The 19,513-nt window shown below is 39.3% G+C and overlaps 1 protein-coding gene across 2 annotated transcripts in view; it reads right to left on the bottom strand.

The window, feature by feature from the left end:
* AKT3 (AKT serine/threonine kinase 3) overlaps window positions 1-19,513 on the bottom strand; it is a 246,903-nt gene that overhangs the window by 147,069 nt on the left and 80,321 nt on the right. Inside the window, exon 2 of one of the 2 annotated variants that reach the window (XM_024210264.2) lies at window positions 1,227-1,352. The exons of the other annotated variant lie outside the window; for it this stretch is intronic. Coding sequence (XP_024066032.1) covers window positions 1,227-1,352 — 126 coding nt within the window. The remainder of the gene's footprint in view (window positions 1-1,226; window positions 1,353-19,513) is intronic. 2 annotated transcript variants of the gene reach the window in all.

Here is a 19,513-nt window from a genome sequence, read left to right as displayed (position 1 = left end):
TTTCCCTGCACAAGCAGCGGAACAAGTTTGGGAACCACTGTTATAGATCTACAAATTACAAGGCTTAGTTATCATATTATTTTTCAAGCTAACTTGCAACAGGATTGGGTGTCTAACTCCCTTAGGCTCCTTTGAAAATCCCAGCCTTTGTCTACACAATATCTTTATTCAGTTTAGTCCCTCAAGTACTCTCATTTTTGTGGCAAACACCATAGGCCATATGTCTTCATTTGTAAACACCTTTCTACTATCCCCACCTCCTGGGGACAAACTGAATCTAAAAGGTTACCTTTTAAACAAGTTCTATAAAAAACTGGAAATCAAGATAGCTCCATTTTACCCACTGGATGCATACTTCACAGCCTTGATAATACACGTAAATTGTTTGATTGCTTGGAACTACTGATTACCCTGTGTGGAGAGCTGATTACCTGATTATCCAAGAGACTAATCCTTTAGCTTGATTTTGTGCCATTTGACAGTCTGGATAATTTTCTAATTACTTTGAGTTTTCAAGTGATTTTATAGATATTACTGGGGAAAGGAAAAGAGTGGGAGTGTCTTCCTATAGGTAACGTTTTCCCACAAATGTACATCTTATGACAGTCACTTGTCTAATTTGTTGTTGTTCATCTGTAACCTTAACTAAGAAACTTTCATTAGAAAAGCCTCAAAACCTAATATTTGGTCAAACTTTAGTGGTATTTCCAATGTTGTTGTTTAGAGTTTGACTTCAACCACAGTGGAACAACCTTGACCCACAGCATCAAACTTTTAGGTTTGACAGTGAATTTCTAAATTACACATATAAAGTGTAATGTAGTAGGTACACCTCTACACCAATATAATGCGACCCAATATAACATGAATTCGGATATAACGCAGTAAAGCAGCGCTCCGGGGGGGGCGGGGCTGCATGCTCAGGCGGATTAAAGCAAGTTCGATATAATGCGATTTCACCTAGAACGCGGTAAGATTTTTTGGCTCCCGAGGAAAGCGTTATATCGGGGTAGAGGTGTATTTATCGATATGCTAAGAGTTAACATTTTAAATTGAGTGATAATGTATGTCCCTCCCTCTTTATATAAACACACTACCATGGGATCTAAAATATTTTAATACAGTCAATATATTTAATATAATATAGATAATTATGTGCAAAGAATTAAACAAATTTATAGTGATTTAAATACTGTAGGTATAACAGATGCTGAAGAGAGACTCACTTGCCACAGAAAAGTTGTTGAGGGGATACGGTAGATCCACATCTTGGGGCTTCTCCTTATACCCTATGAAAGAACCATCTGTCTTCAACAGGAAGTATCTTGGCCGCCAATTTTTGATATATTCTCCTATATGAGAAAAATATACATTAATACTAAAGAAAAGAAAGACTTTGATATGGGATGTTACAGTGCCATATCCATGCCCAACATTAACAGTGTCAGAATTTGCTTGAACAATTTTCTTCATTTAAAAGAGAAAAATGTCACACTTTTATAATTAATTGCACCTTATGTCTCCAGAGATTCATTCAACAATACACACAGAGTTGTTGGCAAAGTGAAACCTTACACAGAGATCACATACATTATTTTAAAAACACTGACATCCTAGATACTGTTCCCAAAGTTAAATGATCAATAAAGAAACAGCATGCACTGTTTATTACATTGTGGTAAAATCCAGGGGCAAGAAGGTAAAAATGGACCTTCTCTCTTGTAAGCATTGTTGATTACAAATTAGCTTCCCAAAACTTATCTACCATGCAAAGACACAATGCAAAATCCAGTATAAGAATAAGAATAAAACAGAAAATTGTCCAATTACATACACGGACAGAGGAAAGTACATATACTGTGTAAAATCTTATTGAGATCAAAGAGCTGTTAAAAATTGCTTTTAAATTTAAGGCATGCTTTGAAAAGATAATCAAATGCAGTTTAAAATGAACTGGACAGATGCACTGGTTACTAGAAGTGCTGTAAACCACAAGCCCTCAGCCACTAAATCATATTACCACCTTCTTCCACTGATGTGTGCTGAACATTTTCCACAAAGAATGTAAATCAATCTCAAGATCTCCCTGTTATCCAGCTAAATGTGCACTTGATACAGCCAGAGAAGTAAGCAAAATCTAACACATACAGTTGTAATATTAAAGGAGACAATCTATCAACAAGAAGTACATCAGTTTGTTCATAATGCAATTTCAGGAACTTCACTGACTATTGAAATGGTAGCCTGCTCCTTCACAGAAGTGTGGGTAAGAAAATAGTGAAACTAGTATGCCAAGCAGTTGTTGTTGTGGAATGAACTTCTAACTTCTGAAAAATTACTAATGCAAGCTATTTACATGCATTACTAGATTAAAATATGGAAAACCAATCTTCTCCAATAAATCAAAATGGTCTGCATCAAAAACTTTGAAATCAGAAAAGTGACTGGTTTCAAAACTTTTTATGATGAATTTTGGAGAAATGTTTTATCTAGATGATTTATGCAATGATATTTCAGGAACAAAGGCAATGTCTTCATCCAAATAATTCACAAATCTGCTGTAGCGATCCACTAGTAATGATGTGTTGTCTACTATGAACAAAACCTCCTGCAACACTTCTATATCTGGGTCTTTAAAGGGTTTCATGAATACACTTAAATCAATTCCCATGTTACATATAATATACTAGTGCTAAACAGCATGATTTTGCCTTAAGTTTCAGCCCCAATATAGTAGCCCACAATGATAGCCAGATGCAGAACATGTCGTTCCAAAAGGAATATACAATACTGCACAAATTCTCAGGTCTCTTGCACCATGGATGTCTTTCTTTAAAATATATTAACTTTGCCTGGTTCCTACAGATGAATCATAACCCAAATTTGTTTTTTCAGGATGTTGTTCCCCCCACAAAAAGAAGTTAATATAATTTTTGCACACAGATACATTGAAGGGTGTGCCTTTTCTTGGAATGATCAATATTGCTATAACAAAACTGGCCTGGATAAAGGCTATTGAAAATGGAGTGGGTTTAGGTGAATATATTAATGGGCAGTTTTTGTTTATATTGTAATTTTTAATGTATGGATTCCATGCCCAGAAAAATGGATGGATGCCCACAACTGCACTTCAGAAATCTGAAGAATAAAATAAATAACACACTGGTTAACATTTCACTTAATTGCTGAAATAGCTTAATAGTTATCAAGATACACTCATTTTCCTCTGCTTAATTTATAAAATGCTCCCTTATAAAAATAATTATGCTCCCTTCTGCAAAATCCAATTTTTTAAAGATTAAAAACAGCTTTCAGTCTATGTTTCTTAAAAGAGATCAGTGTTCACATGAAGCCGAAATTGTCACCATAAGAAACACTCATACACTACATCTCTCAGGATATTTGGAAAGGAGGCCAACTCTCTGACTTCCAAATGACCTATCAGCATTTCAACTTTAAGTTTTTATATTTTTCAGCAATAAAAATATGTGCATATGTAAACATCATTTAAAGTCTATTACATTTCTAAAGAAGAAGCTAATACTAAATTTGAAGTCATAGTAAGAATATACTTTTCATAATGGAACATATGTTTACCAAGTACCTTAAACATAAAAGAACTGCAAAAGATTTACCGGTACATTTGAAAGTTTGTATATTCAAGTGTTAAGATTAGAGTAAAAGGATTTTGTGAGAAAAGAGAAGTCCACACGGACTAACCAGCAGAAAAGATGGCCTGACAATTTAATGAATTACAGTCTTTGAGGTAGTTAAAATAGCAGTAGTTTTCCTATAGAGAATTATTCAGTTTGTACCCAGCTTCCTGCTGGGTTAATGTAAGCTAAATTATTATTTTGCTTAAATTTATGCCCTTCTAAATTGAAAAATACGTTCTCCTAGAATCTGCTTACCAGACTTGGAAGAGGTATCTAATTTTACACACTGCACTGAAGTAAGCCAAGTTATTCATGCACCTTTTTAACTCTGGTCAAAGTATTTAAAGCTATTACAGAATAATTGCACTTTCACATACAAGGAAAATTCTGTAACCTAGGAGTCAGCTTCAGCTTCTTCACTGCTCTAGCAATATTTCCCAGGGCGCTCCCCAAAATTGGGAATTGATATGGAAATTCTGATTCACATGAAAATAAAAGTCTGGATCTTTGACAAAGGCAAAAAAAAAAATGTTGAGGTAGCTATACAAGGAATATGGTAATATTGAGTATGTCAACACTGGAATAGAAGATTGCTGTGTAGACATTTGGGCTCAAGCTGGAGCCCAGGCTGTGGGACCCTCCCCCCTCGTGGGGTCCAAGGGTTCAGGCTGCAGCCTGAGCCTGAATGTCTGCACAGCAATTTTACAGCCCCGCAGCCCAAGTCCTGCAAGCTGACCCAGGCCAGCCCCCAGATGTTTAATTGCTGCCTACACGTACCCACAGGGTCATGAGAATGAAGTTCTGAATTGCTCTTCACCTGACATTCTTTGGTTGTTATTGCTACCCAATATATTAAGTGCAACCCCAATGAAAGGGGTTTTATACGGCCATTTCTTATGCAAGCAGATAGCAACAGTGACTTGCCTTCAGATTTTTTATTCTGATAAGGAGTTTGCTGTGGTGATGTAATGCTTGTAATTTTGAAACTTTGCTGAAGAGCTCTGGTGGGAGGAGATTTCTGTGGAACCAGACAAGAGTCTTCAGTTTGCTCATGCGCACATAAAATGAATCTCTTAAAGTTAGTTATGTCTTTAAATTTACCTCAGGTCTCTATGTTTTCAAACACAGACTTCACCTAACACTTTATGGTTCCTTTTACTATTAACATCCATTTGTAATCTTAAGAAAATGAGAATTCAGCACTTCTTTTGAGAATTACTAATTCAAAAATACCCAACTAATTTTATTGCTGAAGAATCACAGTAATTAGTAAGACAAATTGGTCATCTTTGCAACAGATAATTTAACCTATTTTATTTAACAGAGTTTGATACTTTTGAATATAAAAAGGGCTTCTGGAGATGTCAGGAAAACATTTTTAAGATACAGAGCTGACAGGCAACGGAAGGAAGCCTTTGAATTCAGTAACTTGCTTCCCAGAAAGGAGCAACAGCTGCCACACAGACACAAGTGAGATTAAAAAAAAAAAACAGCAAGCAGAGAACACCAAAAATCTGCCTCAAATATTTCCTTATCAATTTACCAAAATGGTTTTAAAAGAAAGAACACTGTGGGGTGAAGGACTGTTTGGCAGGGTACTGGGAAAGGCAGGGAGGAGGGAAAAGCCGGTTGCACTATTTTTTTATTTTTTTTTATTTTTAAGGGAGAAGTGTACATGTTTTCTGTTTTAAAATAGACTACAATCTCTCTCATGTCCAGATAAACAAATGGAGGGACAAAAATAACAATGTACCCTTAGAACAAAGACTAGGAAAATGGGGCAAACAAAAACTGTTTAAAAGAAACCAAGGCTAAACCATATTACTATACAAGTTATTAAAATGAATCAAGATCATGAGAGATGCCAGGTCAAGCAAGACATCAAAAATATTGCTTTTTGTTTTTAAATTGAATTTACTTACCTTGGCCCTCTGAGGGCAGTGTTACCTAACACATCATAAGTAGCATCAGAAGTGACTTTTTACCTAAGATGACAGTTATTAAATTTACAATGGTTTTATTAAATATTTACCTTTTGTGTTTTCATAACATATGGAAATTGCAACGTAATCTGAAGCAAATGTAAAAAAATTTAGATTAAAAGAAATGAGAAGTATATCTTCCCTTAGCATCAAGTGTATGCTGTTTAATATAATGGAGTATTACAGATGCACGCACACACACAAATTTACTTTAAGGACAGCCAAATTTTGGCAATAAATGTTTAGATCCTATCCTTTGTCTTTTATATAGTAAGGCAACCCATATTTAAATAAAAATGCATGTTTCCAAGAAGCCACTGCTAATACTAAATGACATTTTGAGTACATCTATATTAAGACTTGAAAAATTCAATTGTCTATTCACCAGTGGCAAGTTTTCCTTATTAAGTGTGAAGAGGATATATGCCATCAATTTATGCAGTACTTAAGCCTTCTTTAAGAAGTTTCTAGCCTAGGAGTGAAGATAAATGAGAACTGAATGTAAACTGAGAGAATGTTGCTTTTCTGAAGCTACAGACAGTTCCAGTCCACCTAATGTTCCTCCCAGCTTAACAAAGTACCATCACAGTGAAATTAACAAGACTGATCAGTTTTACTACTGTTGTTCAGAACCCTATGGGCAGAAACTGTCTAGAACCTTGTGAGAGACCTTCCTCCCCCTTGCAGCAACCAGGAGGTGAAGGCAGAAATCATCTTCTTTCCAACAGGACATGGACAGAGATCAAAATTAAAGGGCTGACTGAGTCACCCAGGAAAATCCAGTAACAGCACTCTAGTTGAAGTTGCAGCACATTTCCCAGGAGCTGGAGGTGAGTAGGAGAGCTGGGCTTCTTACCAGGGGCACTGTTCCTGGATCTCACTAATGGGGTCCCCATACCCTCATCTTTTGTACATACCTCTAGCTAGAATTCCCCCCACCCCATTTATCTAGTAGGAAACTATATAGGATCTGCAGGATGCCAGACATCTTTGAAATGAAAGGGGGAGCATAAGCAGAGGTAGGACCCTCCTTCGCCAGGACATTCCACCACCCTATGGCCAGCCAGAGTGAGATAGGAGCCAAATGGTTTCTTACTCCCTATGGTAATTATTTAAACCTTTGCCTTGCCTGGGCTTCTTGAGCCTCTTGCTCTATTTTAGCTAGAAAGATTAATCCTCCACTGGTAGAAAACTGGTAAATTTTCCAAGCTCTTTTGTAGACTGCCATGCCAGTCGAACAGTCTTCAAAACAATGAAGAAAGGCTATTTACCTTACAGTCATTGGAGTTCTTTGAGATGTGTGGTCCCTGTATGTATACCATTGTGGGTGAGCATGCACTCTGTATGCCTGAAAACGGAAGATTATTCATTAGCAGTGTGCATGGGTCTGCGCCTGCATCTCCTCTTGCTTTGGATCAAGAGCATAAGGGGCAACACAGACCAACCGCCTCTCCAGTTCCTTCTCTAACACAAGTCACCTTAGGAAAGGCTCTGAAGCAGAGGGGAAGGAGGGTGGTATACAAATAGGGACCACACATTTTGAAGAACTCCAGTTTTTGTGAAGTACTTTCTTTCTTTGAGCAATGCTTTCTATGTGCAATCTATGTGGGTGTCTCACAAGCATTACTCATTGAGGAAGATAGTGCGAGGAACCACTAAGGTTGCCAACGTTCTAATTACTGAAAATCAGACCCCCCCCACCCCCAATCTCTCCTCTTCCCCTGAGGCCCCGTCCCTGCCCCCAAGTCCCCGCCCCCTGCTCACTCCTCCGCTCATGGCTTTCCCTGACACCTCATTACAAAGTCTGCCAAGCCCTCTACTGCTTTAATGTACATCCCTCCACACTTGAACTGCGATGTAAGAATCACAGAGAAATAAATTCAGGCCTGGCATTAACAGAGTATCCATGCCTAGGCGTTAACAGTCTCAGGCCCTCTTCTTATCACAGGTCTGAATTTGGCCTCTTTGCTTTAAGCAGAGGCCTAACAAGCAGATTCTGGTCCCACCAGTACCTTTCTAAACCCAGCATGAGCAGCCAAGGGACATACAAACCCCAACTCCAGCAGGCTGCCTGGGAGCGCAGATCAGAAGAATGCTGTGGCCGCATGGGAGCAGCCAGGCAGCCCCGCTGGTGAGATAGGATGTGGCCATCCTGCACGGCAGTCTCCCACCTCCCCCTGCACTGGCTGCCCAGCAGCCCCCTTCCCCGCCCGCTCGAGCCCTTCCCACCTTGGAGCTGCCTGAGAGGGCGGCCAGAGGAAGCGCTGGCTGGCAGGGCAGCTCGTGTTCCTTCCCTCCCAGGAGCTCCTTACCCCACTCGCCATGGGCCCCCACACACTGTCCTCTGCCGCAAACAATGCTCCTCAAAGGGGCCGCCGGTGCATGCATGTTGCCTCGGGAGCTGCCTCTTCAGGGCCAGGCAATAGGCTGCCACTCCTCTCCCTCCTTACCCCCCACACTGCCAGGTCCCCTTTTCCACCCAACTTTCCGGTCGAAAACCGGACACCTGACAACCCTAGGAACCATGCTGTACCACAGACTGCAGGAAAGATGCACCTGCTGAAGAAGATTGTACTAAGGCCTAACGTCTATAAAGGTATTCACAAAGCCCCATGTTGCCGTTCTACAGGAGGGGAACGGCCTGAAGAGAAGCAACCACGGTAACAGTAGGCAATAATGAAGAAGCAGAGTGGGGAAGAAAGCAGTGTCCCCAGATCTGAAGAACAACTCTGTATAGCTCAAAAGTTTGTACCTTCTACCAACAGAAGTTAGACCAATAAAAGATATTACCTCACCTACTTTTTCTTTCTGATATCTTGGGACCAACACAACTACAACAACACCGCAAACAATTAATTATATATGACAGTGAATGTTGAGATTCAAAAACTTAAAGCTTTATAACAATTAAAACAGTCAACATCATATCAAAATATACAATGTAAGTATCCTGAAGTTAAACCCCAATAAGCTATTTCTTTATTTTGCCTACCTGTAATTTTCAATTATCATCCATGGAAATATTTTTCATCTGTTTGTGTGGTGAAAAACTTTTACCAATAAAAATCTAATACTTCCAAGCCTAACTCTGAGTCTGATCCAATATGGCAATTCCTGTGGCCTTAAATACCTTTGTGTCCTAGTATTTTAATTGACTTTTTTTAAAAGAAAATTACTTAATGGTAATTCTTGTTCTCAGTATGCTTGTAACAAACAGGCAAAAACCCTTTAGCTAAGTACCATATCCAGTGAATTCCCTTGCTGATCTTTTTGCTAATTCTAAACAAATGTCTTCTCCATTTTAAATTACTGGACTGAATCTCTGTCCCTATCACCTGTAAATTTAGTACTATTATGGATTCTAGTCATCGTTCAACTCTTTCCTTCCTGTTGCATTAAAAACTCTCAATATTTTTTTTTAAATCTAAAAATATGGGAAAATATTAAGAATAAATATTCAACAAGAAAAGCGAGAGATTGCCCTATACAAATGCAATATCAGTCTCTAACTTAGCAGGTCCGGACTCAGTTTTTAAAAATGCATTTGCTTAAATGTGCACCTAACATACTCACACAAAACTACTGATGTGCCATTGCAAGTCAAGAATTTGCACTCACAGGTTACATAATGCATATCCTCAACATGAGCATGCACAAGATTATCTTGCCAATTTAAACATTACTCTTATTCCCCCTTAACTCTTGAACACTTCAGATGAAATGTAGCCAAATCAAATTCAATGGAACTACTCACATGTATGAAGTTACTCACTTGCATACGTGTTTACAGGTTCAGGTACAAATTTGGGTCCTGATCTTATAACAGTAAATGTTTAAAGTGGCAAGATTTTCTTCCTGATAGCTCAATCTAGGCATAGAAAAGGTCAGTTCTGAATTTTGTCAGGATGTCTCTAACTTTTCATAATTATGGCCTGAATTTTTAAAAGCAAGTTTATAATCTTATCCAGCACAATTTGTGGCTAATTATCCATATGGGAGTGTAGGTACACATCTTTCAATTCATTTGAGATGAAAAAGCAGGTCTTTGAATCAACTCCCCTGCTGACAGTCTCAAGGAAATATATCTTGAAATATATATTTTAAAATAAACTGTTTTTATTATTGGAAATTCTTGAAGGATAAAGAAGAATGTATTGCTGCCTAGAGCAACCTGGTCTTTATTATCTATAACTGTAATACAGTGGAACCCCGCAATAACGCACCCCGCGATAACGCGAATTCGGTTATAATGCGGTGCGAGTCTGGCCCCGGCGGGCGTGGGGCGAGTCCGGCAGGCGCGGGCGTTTGGGATCCATGCCCCGGTGGCAGTAGCAGGAGTGACTCTCCCTGCAGCCCTAGCGCACCCCTGGGGTTCTCACCTCTGTCCCCGGCAGGGCCGGCTCCAGCCCGCAGCCCACGTCCTTCCCTCCCCGCCGACCGACAACTTTCAAATAACTTGCAGGCAGGAGTGGCGCGGAGCCCTCCCAGCAGGTGGAGCGGCAGGAGGGGCCGAGTGGCGAGCGCCCTGGCCAGGTCCGCCCGGGGTGGGAGGGCAAGTGGGGCAATTTGCCCCGGGCCCCGCAGGGGCCCCGCGAGCCCGGGCCCGGTGGCGGTCCAGATCTTCGGCGGCGGGGGCTCCGCGAGCCCTGGCCCAGCGGCGGTCTGGGTCTTAGGCGGTGGGAGGCCCTTCTGTGCTGCTGAAGACACAGAGCGACTGAAGCTCCCCCGTTTTGCCCCAGGCCCCCTGAATCCTCTGGGCGGCCGTGGCCCCGGATGAAGGAAGCCTGGCCGCCCCCCTTCTCTCTCTCCCCCCCGCTCCCTCCCTCCCACTAGCCAGGGCGTGCACTCTGCTGCCCGGGGCATGTCTGCAGTGCAGGGAGTCCTGCTCCTCTCCTGCCTTGGACAAAACTTCCTTAATGGTTGTAAGTTGAAACCCTGCTATAACGCGACCCCGCATTTACCACGATTAAATTTTTTGGACCCCAATTATCGCGTTATAGCGGGGTTCCACTGTATCTAGATCACCCTGATTATATTTCTTGTTTCTCTTGAGATAAGCAAATTTACATTGCAATTCAGTAATAAGCCTAGTTTACTCTCCACTTCCTATGTCTGTTCTCTCAAATTCCATAATTATATACTTGCATACTACAAAGTTTTAGTGCAAAATTCTGCTCTCAGATATGACTGCACCAACCGATTAGATGGAAGACCAGTTTGAACAACTATGATCTTTCTGGCACTATAGAACACAGAAGAACATGGAATAAAACCCATGAAGAAGAAATGCCAACCCAACTAACAAAAAGAAAGTGACTCACCATTTGCAAAACTACTGACCTCTGCCAGGACACAGATGTAGAAAGCACTATTTGGTGGGAGGCAGTCACACCTGAATTCTCAATTAAACTCCAACTGAAATAATTCCAAATTATGACAAGAAGACTGAAATGCTGTCTCCAAGGATAAAAAAAGAAGACATTAAATGCTCTCATGAGTTTGTTTTCTTAGATCAGTAATCTTTAATAAAATGTCTTTACCAGATTTAAGACTGGCATCTTTCTTTTTCCTATGAAGACAGAGAATAAGATTTCTGCTAAGCTCATTCACGTAATATTCAAGTCATTCAGTGACTAACCAAAAATCTTTGTTGTATCCTGATCGAAAAATGTTAGAAAAGAAGTCTGAAGTACATGGACACAGCCATGGAGCACTTCAAACTACTATTTCCATTTATCATTCTTAAGGCAATATCTTTATCATAACATAACTTACCAGAACAGTAAAACTTAACTCTTCTATGCAGTGTAATTGTAGCTGTGTTGGTCCAAATATATTAGACAGAAAAGGTGTGTGAGGTATGACTTTTATTGGACTAACTTCTGCTGCTGAGAGAGACAAGCTTTGAAGCTTACACAGACCTGAAGAAGAGTTCTGTGTAAGCTTGAAAGCTTGTCTCTCTCAGCAAAACAATAAGGTCCAATAAAAGTTATTACCTCACCCACCTTGTCTCTCTAAATTTATTCTTAATATTTAAGAGGGGAAAGTCTGTGGATTTAACTTTCCACTTCCATAATCTAAAGTAAGAAATCACCTGACAAATAGGAAAAGATTACATTTACACGTAACCCTTTTGGGACAGCTTTAGTCCTTTTCCATATGTCTCAACCCCTTTTCATACGTTTACTTCTTTCAAGTGAACCTGGAAACTCATAATAAACAAAACAAGCCCCCCCTTCCCAAAAGGGGATATTAGAAGGCAGAGGAGAAAGTATGATTGAAGCCAGTGGTTTAAAATCTGGTTTATATGCAACTGTCAATACATAGGAAAAAATGAAAGGAAGTTAGCTGATGCTCTTCAGGAGTTGACCAGCCTTTCACCACTGGAGAAGCATTCAAAATGTGATCAAGTTGCAAGAGAAAATTAGTCTGCTAATCTAAGACTAGCCCTTAGTGTTTATTTGTCTAGTTTTATATAATTTTAGACAATTTCTAACTGGCATTTTCTGCACAGGAAAGGCCCAAGTTGCGATAGCAGGGGTGTGCAACATATCACTCTTGAGATACTTGAACAAAGCTACATAAGAGAGCTTACATAGCTATGCTTGCTTACACATTTCTTGGGATCAAAATAATTTTATTACTCTATTTCCATAAGTACTAAATTTACCAAAAACTTAAAAATAGCAAAGAAAACTTAATTTCTCTCTCAGAAAGGTTCCTTTTAGAAAACAACAATGGAGGAAGGGGAAATATTAAACTCCTGAACTAATTAACAAAACTAAAGGAGGAGGTGGGGGGACAATGATAATTAGTATGTACCCTCCCCCTAACCAAACCTCCAAATACACTCATTCTGTATATGCACACACAACAGCAGCATCATAAACCGTCTCAAGTTCTTGCTATTATTCAGTTCGACATCTGCACATGTTTATGCGTCTCTCCAAACAACCTCTTGAACACCCTGCTGGAGCTGTCATTTTTTTCTTCTCCCTATCTGGCAGATGGCAAGTCAACAATCGGCATCAACAGCAGCCGAATATCTCCCCCCTCCAGTCTACCCCCCCTAAACAGACACAATAATAACTTCTTTGTGCTTCCCCACAATGCAGCTGCTTAAACCATTTCGCTACAAGGCTGCTTTGCCTTAATAAAAAAAATCCCTTCTGTCAAGTCTAAAAAGCAGCATAATGTTAAGCAAGCTAAAGCCACAGCACAGCTGCAAACGGGCAGACACATTGACAGCTCCTCCCTTAACAAAGCCCTGTGAATTGAAGGGGGTTCATCTGAGGCTCACACAGTAATTAGTATAAAAAAGTCCGACAGCCTCTATTATGCTAAGGAAAAAAAACTGGACAGAACTGGGCTGCTGTTTTGCGTCAAGAGTTCTGCTGCAGAGTAGATAAATCATGTTGGGTTTTTTTCCCCTCTCTTTTTAAAGACAGTAATAAGGAGGATGAGAGAAGCTAATTTGAAAACTTGGACACAGTAATTGTACCATATGGTGAGCATTTATCCCTTCTGAAATACACGCTAACAGTCACTTACATGCACAGTGTTTTGTTTTACAGTTGTTATTCTCTCTACCATATTCATAAAATGGATCTGAATATCCGATACTCCAGAGAAGTTGTGTGTAATTAGCAACAAAACTGCCTGGGCTTAATATACTGGCCTAGCATACCAATCTAGTACACTGCAAAACAACTGCCTCCCTTCCTCTCCCCATCCCCAAAATGAAGTAGTGTCCACTTCAAGGTTTTAATCATCAACTCAAGCTAGTCAAATATCAAAATGTAACAAAGTTTAGAGAAGTAATTTCTTGACACTTTCATATATTGCTTCTTGAAACAGCTGGTTCTAGAACACATGAGGGGAGGCTAGTCTCATTATAATCCTATGCTATACAAAGAAGTTGGTTCAAGAAACAAGTATAATTCAGCCACTAGATAAAAATAACCACAAAATAATTAAGTTTAACCATCCTCAGGGAAGGAACTGTACCAAAAACTTCCATGGTGACATTAAGCTTAAGAAAGGGCAGTTTAAAAAAGAAAGAACCCAGTTAAAGAGACCCTAAGAAAAAGTGAGGAAATTAAAACCCTTATTTTCTACCTGGATGATATTAAAACATACCATACCATAACAGACTCACAGAAGATATGCACACAGCTGAACAAAAAAGGAAGAGGGAATATCAGAATTATTTAAAAAAATAAACTGTGGTTGAATGGAAAGGTTCAGAAATTATTCAAGCCAAACAGTATCTTTCAGAAAATGGAAATCCAATCCTGGAAAGGAACATAAACCAAGGCATGAAAAATGTAAGGTAGCAATTTGGAGGGCTAAAACAGATTTTTGAGGCGCAAATAACCAAACACATATGAACAAAAATAAATTAAGGCAAACAACATGAGAGAATCAGTCCATCTGCTAGACACCAGGACATAAAGGCTGCAACTGAGAATTAGGGTATTGTAGAGAAACTAAATGATTTTGTTGCACCAGTCTTCATTACAGAAGATAGTGAGGAGAAACTTACTGTGAACGATCACTTTTCAGGTAACAAAGACAAGGTACTGTCAGTGACCGTGATGTCAAAAGATGAAATACCTGAACAAAGTGATAAAGAGCAAACATGGATAGTATGTATCCAAGATTTCTAAAGACATTTAACAATGAAGTGGTTGAACAAACAAAAATATGCAATCTTTTATTAAGATCACCTTCTACTGTCAGATTAGAGGGTGGCAAATTTCATACTTATGATTAAAAAAAAGAGGCTAAGGGTGATTCAAGGAATTGCAGGCCAGTGATTCTTACTTCAGTACCAGGAAAACTGTTCAAAGCCATAATTAAAAACAGAATTAGAAAGCATATTAGGTCAATCTACATGAGATAGACAAACCAGCACTGCTTCTGAATAACATGCCTATCTTAACTATTGGAATTCTTTGAGTACCTCAACAAAATAATGAATAAAAAAACAATTAGCTGACTATTTATTTGAACTTACTAAAAGATTTCAGTAAGAGTTACTAAGGAAACTTGGTAGTTCGGGGACAGGGGATCAGGTAAAGTGCCATGGAATGAGATGGATTAGAAACTAGCTGAAAGAAAGGAAACAGAATAGGATTATGTAGTCAATTTTCAATATGGGGTGCCACAAGATTCTATATTAGGAAGAGTTTTGCTTAATAAATAATTAATGACCCAGAAAAATGTGAGGTGGAAAAACTATTTATGTTTGTCTAGAATATGAGGAATTTCAGAGGGCCCTAACAAGTTAATAAAATGGGCAGAAAAATAGCAGATGAAATCTAAGATGGAGAAATGCAAAGTAATGCCCATAAAAAAGGAATAATTTGCAGAACTCAAACAGTCCTGAGTCTTAAATTAACTATAGCTGTTCTGGACTGCTCAACGAAATCTTCTGCTCAATGTGTGCCTTTGGGGAAAAGGAAACAAAATATTAGGGTATATAAAGAATGGGATGTAAAGTAATACTGAAACATTAAAATGCCATTATATACAGATAAATATATGCCTTCATTTGGAATACTATGTTAGTTCTGGTCAAACTTTCTCAAAAAGATGTAAAAGTAATAGAGGGGATTCAGAGACAAGACAAAGGAATCAAGAGGCTTCCACATGAAGAAAGAATGAATGGATCAGGACTATTTAAGTTACGGAGGAGATGAAGAAGGTGGTATATGATAATGACATACAAAATAACAAATGGTATAGAGAAGATAAAGGATAACAGGTGACACCAAAAAGGAGAGGACAAGAGCAAGAGGGACTTCACTGAAAATGAAAGACAAGAAGTTTTTAAAAACACAAAAAGAAAACACATTTTAGACAGACCATATTTATTCTCTGGAAGTCACTGCCACAAAATATCATTTACACCAAGAGCTTGTTAGGGGTCAATAAAAGATAAGTCGTTTACATGGATTATGAGAACATCTACAGTTATATTAGATAGGATTTTTTTTTAAATATGGATTATAAATCCTTATGCATTAGGATACAAATCAACCGAAAAGGTTTAGATTTTCAAAAGAGCTCAAGAGTAAGTATCCAAGTGATCAGCACCCACAACTGGGACCAGATTTTCAAAAGTGCTCAATTACAAGCACCCAGCTCTGTAATACTGATGGTCAAATTTTCCAAAAAAAGATCAGCAGCCACCATGCCGAAATCTTCTGAAAATCTGAACCCTTATTTAAGGTACCTAAATGCAAGCTGAGCTCTTTTGAAAACCTGGCCTCAAATGTGTGAGAGTATTCTCTTTTTTAATGTCTGGATCTAATTGTCACAGCTTAGGACACGAAAAATCATGGTCTTAATAAAGACACTGGATTTATGACTTATTACAACAATTGGTAACCGACTAGCCCCCCTTTTTGTCCTTTGAGTACAGCATGTTAACAGGCCACTTCACCTTGAATGGTCCCTTAGAACAGTGGTCTCCAAACTTTTTTGATCACGCACCCCTATCAGTAAAAAAATTTTGAGCACGCACCCCCTGCCGTGCTGGCTCTACCATTTTTGCAAAAAAAAAAAAAAAAAAAAGGCTGCCCGGCCCCCCCCCCTAAAAAAAAAAAAAAAAAAAAGCGCTCCTCCTGCCGCGCACCTCCAAGGACCCTCTTGCACACACCCTGGGGTGCGCACACCCCACTTTGGAGACCACTGCCTTAGAACATGTACTAATTCCTTACCTTACACTATCTGTTTGATCTTGTATTTACCTGTGACACTCTGAGAACCCTTCCCAGACCTGAAGAAGAGCACTGTGTAGCCTAAAAGCTTGTCTCTCTCACTAACAGAAGCTGATCCAATAAAACAGTGGTTCTCAAACTTCAGTAACCCAAGGACCCAATTTCGATTTAAAATTTTGCTGTGGACCCCCAAGCCCCACCCCCCCTTCACCCCTTCCCCCCCCCACACCCGCCCCTCCTCTTCCCTGCCTCTTTCTGCCCACTCCCCTCAAGCGCCCCGTCCCCCCTCATCCCCCTCCCTCCCAACACCTCCTGCATGTTGGGGAACAGCTGTTGAGGGAGGGAGGGGGAGGAGTGGATCAGCGCGGTGGTAGGCCCCGGACGTGATTCTGGACCCTCCCCCAAGTGCACCCCATCCTTGCTGCCTCCCCCTCCCTCCCAGAGCCTCCTGCATGTCAGGGAACAGCTGTTCCACGGCGTACAGGAAGCGCTGGGAGGGAGGGAGATGAGTTAAGAGAGGGAGGGGAAGGAGTTGATCAGCGGGCCCGCAGATCCCCTGGAATATCCTTGTGGACCCCCAGGGGTCGGCGGATCCGTTTGAGAAATGCTGCAATAAAAGATATTACCTAATCCACTTTGTCACAGCTTCGGCTATGTCTACAATACAGCAGCTACAGTGGCACTAATGCATCTACACTGCTGTAGCACTTCTGGTGAAGATGCTCAAAGCCAAAAGGTACAGAGTTCTTCTGTTGGCTTAGTACCTCCTGCTTCTGCGAGAGGCAGTAGCTATATCGTCAGGAAAAGCTCTCCCGTCAACACAGTGCTGTCCACACCAGCGCTTAGATTGGTATAACTTGTGTCGTTCACAGGTGTGGATTATTCACACCCCTCAGCGACATAAGTTACATCGAAGTAATTTGTAGTGTAAACATAGCCTTAGGAAGAAACTTCCCTTATGGGCAGGTTAATTAAGTGTCCACTAACAGGGTTTCTTTCACTTTCTTCTGAACAATCCGATACTGGCCATTGTAACAGACAGGATAGCAGACTAGGTGGGCCACTGGTCTTATCTAGTATGGCATCTCTTGCATTTGTATGTTCAGCCACAAATGACCATTGTTTTGAAACAACAAAAATAGTCATTTTAATTAGAGTTTTTAAGTTCAGCTACACCTCAAAGAAAAGATGCCAACATAATTCTGCATCACTGTTGCTAATGTCCCAGCAAAGGATATTACTGTACACTGTAGCATATAAATGACAAACCTTAACACCCCTTACTGCAATTTTATATCTGATACAGGCAAATGAACTCTCTCCTAATAATATTCAATTTTTATATACATGTACAGATTAAGAGTATGTCTATACAGCATCTGGAAGATGTGATTCCCAGCTCAGAAAGGCACACATGCTAGCTCTGCTCCAACTAGCAAATAAAAATAGCAGTCTGGCTGTGGCAACATGGGCAGTAGCTAGGCATCCTAGTACAGTCCCGCCTAACCCCCTGGTATGTACTTGCATAGCTAGCTCAAGCCGCCACCTGTGCTGCCATGGCCACACTGCTATTTTTAGCATGACAGCTCAAGCAGAGCTAGCACGTGTATGTCTACCGAACCTGGGAATTATACCTCCTGTAGATATGCAAATAGACAAAAACCACACAGAAACTTTAAAGGCTTGTATAATTTACCAAGTGCTCATGTAAAGCTGTAGGATAAACCCTGTACTTGAAAACTCCTTCAATATCTTCAAAATCATTTGAAGTAAAATTTTTAACATCTACTTCTGAAGCACAAACCATGAGTCAACCATGTCAACTAATTTTGCCATTCAAAAAACAATTTTTGAACATTAGGAAGCCAAAAAATTGATTTTTCTTCAGGTTGACTTAGCATTGTAACACTAAATACAATGCTATAAAGAGCACCAAGAAAGTTAATGTCAATAATGTACTTTCTTCAGCTTACATAAAAAGATCTTTACTAAATAAAGCTCAAATGTCCTTAAAAACACAACTTCAGTTTTTTAGATTAAATACTTTGTCAGTACTTAAATATTTGCATTTGATTGCTAATGATCAAGTCAGAATGAGAATCACAAAACAATTTTAAAAAGTAAGAATATCATTTATTGTTTTCTTTTGTAATCAGTTGTTTTTTAAGAACAGAAGTGTCAAGGTCAATAAATATTTACTTAGCTGAGATAATAAAGTTTTCTTACCTGTAATTTTGACCAGTCAGACCCAGCAATCTAGAATTCATTAAGTGTTTCCATCCTCCTCCGTTTTTGTAACTAGTGTACAAACATTAGCCAGTTTCCAGTCATAATTTGAAATTTTTTTAAATAGCTTTATACAACCCTATCTGCAGAATTTCTGTCATTGATAGGCCTTTCAAGTTGCATGACCTGCATCACAGAAATTTAATTTAATTTACATAGCCTAGTGCAACAACCTAAGAGAAACTTTTGTCCCTGTTTTTCTGATTTGCACATACTCCATACAATACTAACCTATGTGTATCTTGTGCTTTTTCTCCACAAACAGAAAAAGCAAGATTTTTTTCCTAATTTCTAACTAAAAGTTGGTAATTACTGGGTGTCTAGTACACTCCTGATGTAAAAGACAATTTTAGAACTTATCTGATTACCTTAAAAATCTGCAGTCATATTATTCAATATTCTGAAATTTCACATCATTAGAAACAATTTTCCCATTAATTCTAAAATTGGCACTTCTGAGATTTTTGCTGGTGATCCTTAGTATAACTTACTGAAGAATGCTATTTGTGATACCACAGGATAAGTTACAACATAAAACTGTAAATCTTTTATTAGTTTACTTTAATAATTAGTGAACAAAACACTATTGATTTAATAGAAAAGGTTTTAAGTATGAAAACAGCAAAGTTTGCTGATTAATAAAACACAAAAATGGAACCGACTTACAAAACTGATTTTAGAATCCTTGAGTAATTCTGTACCAGTGGTGTCACAAAAGATGTCACATCTGAACAGGCCGTGGTCTGCTGAAGGTTCGGAAATGTCCATTTTAATTAAAATATTTATTAAAAGTAGCCATGTATTCTTTCCACTTCATCGAGTTTCAGAATGTTTCTGAGAAGCATGGGTGCAACTTCCTTTT

The sequence above is a fragment of the Terrapene carolina genome, unplaced genomic scaffold (assembly GCF_002925995.2).
Source record: "Terrapene carolina triunguis isolate 2854851 unplaced genomic scaffold, T_m_triunguis-2.0 Scaffold85, whole genome shotgun sequence".
NCBI lineage: Eukaryota > Metazoa > Chordata > Testudines > Emydidae > Terrapene > Terrapene triunguis.
Note: the sequence above shows the minus strand (reverse complement) of the source record. Positions and strands in the feature narration are given on the sequence as shown.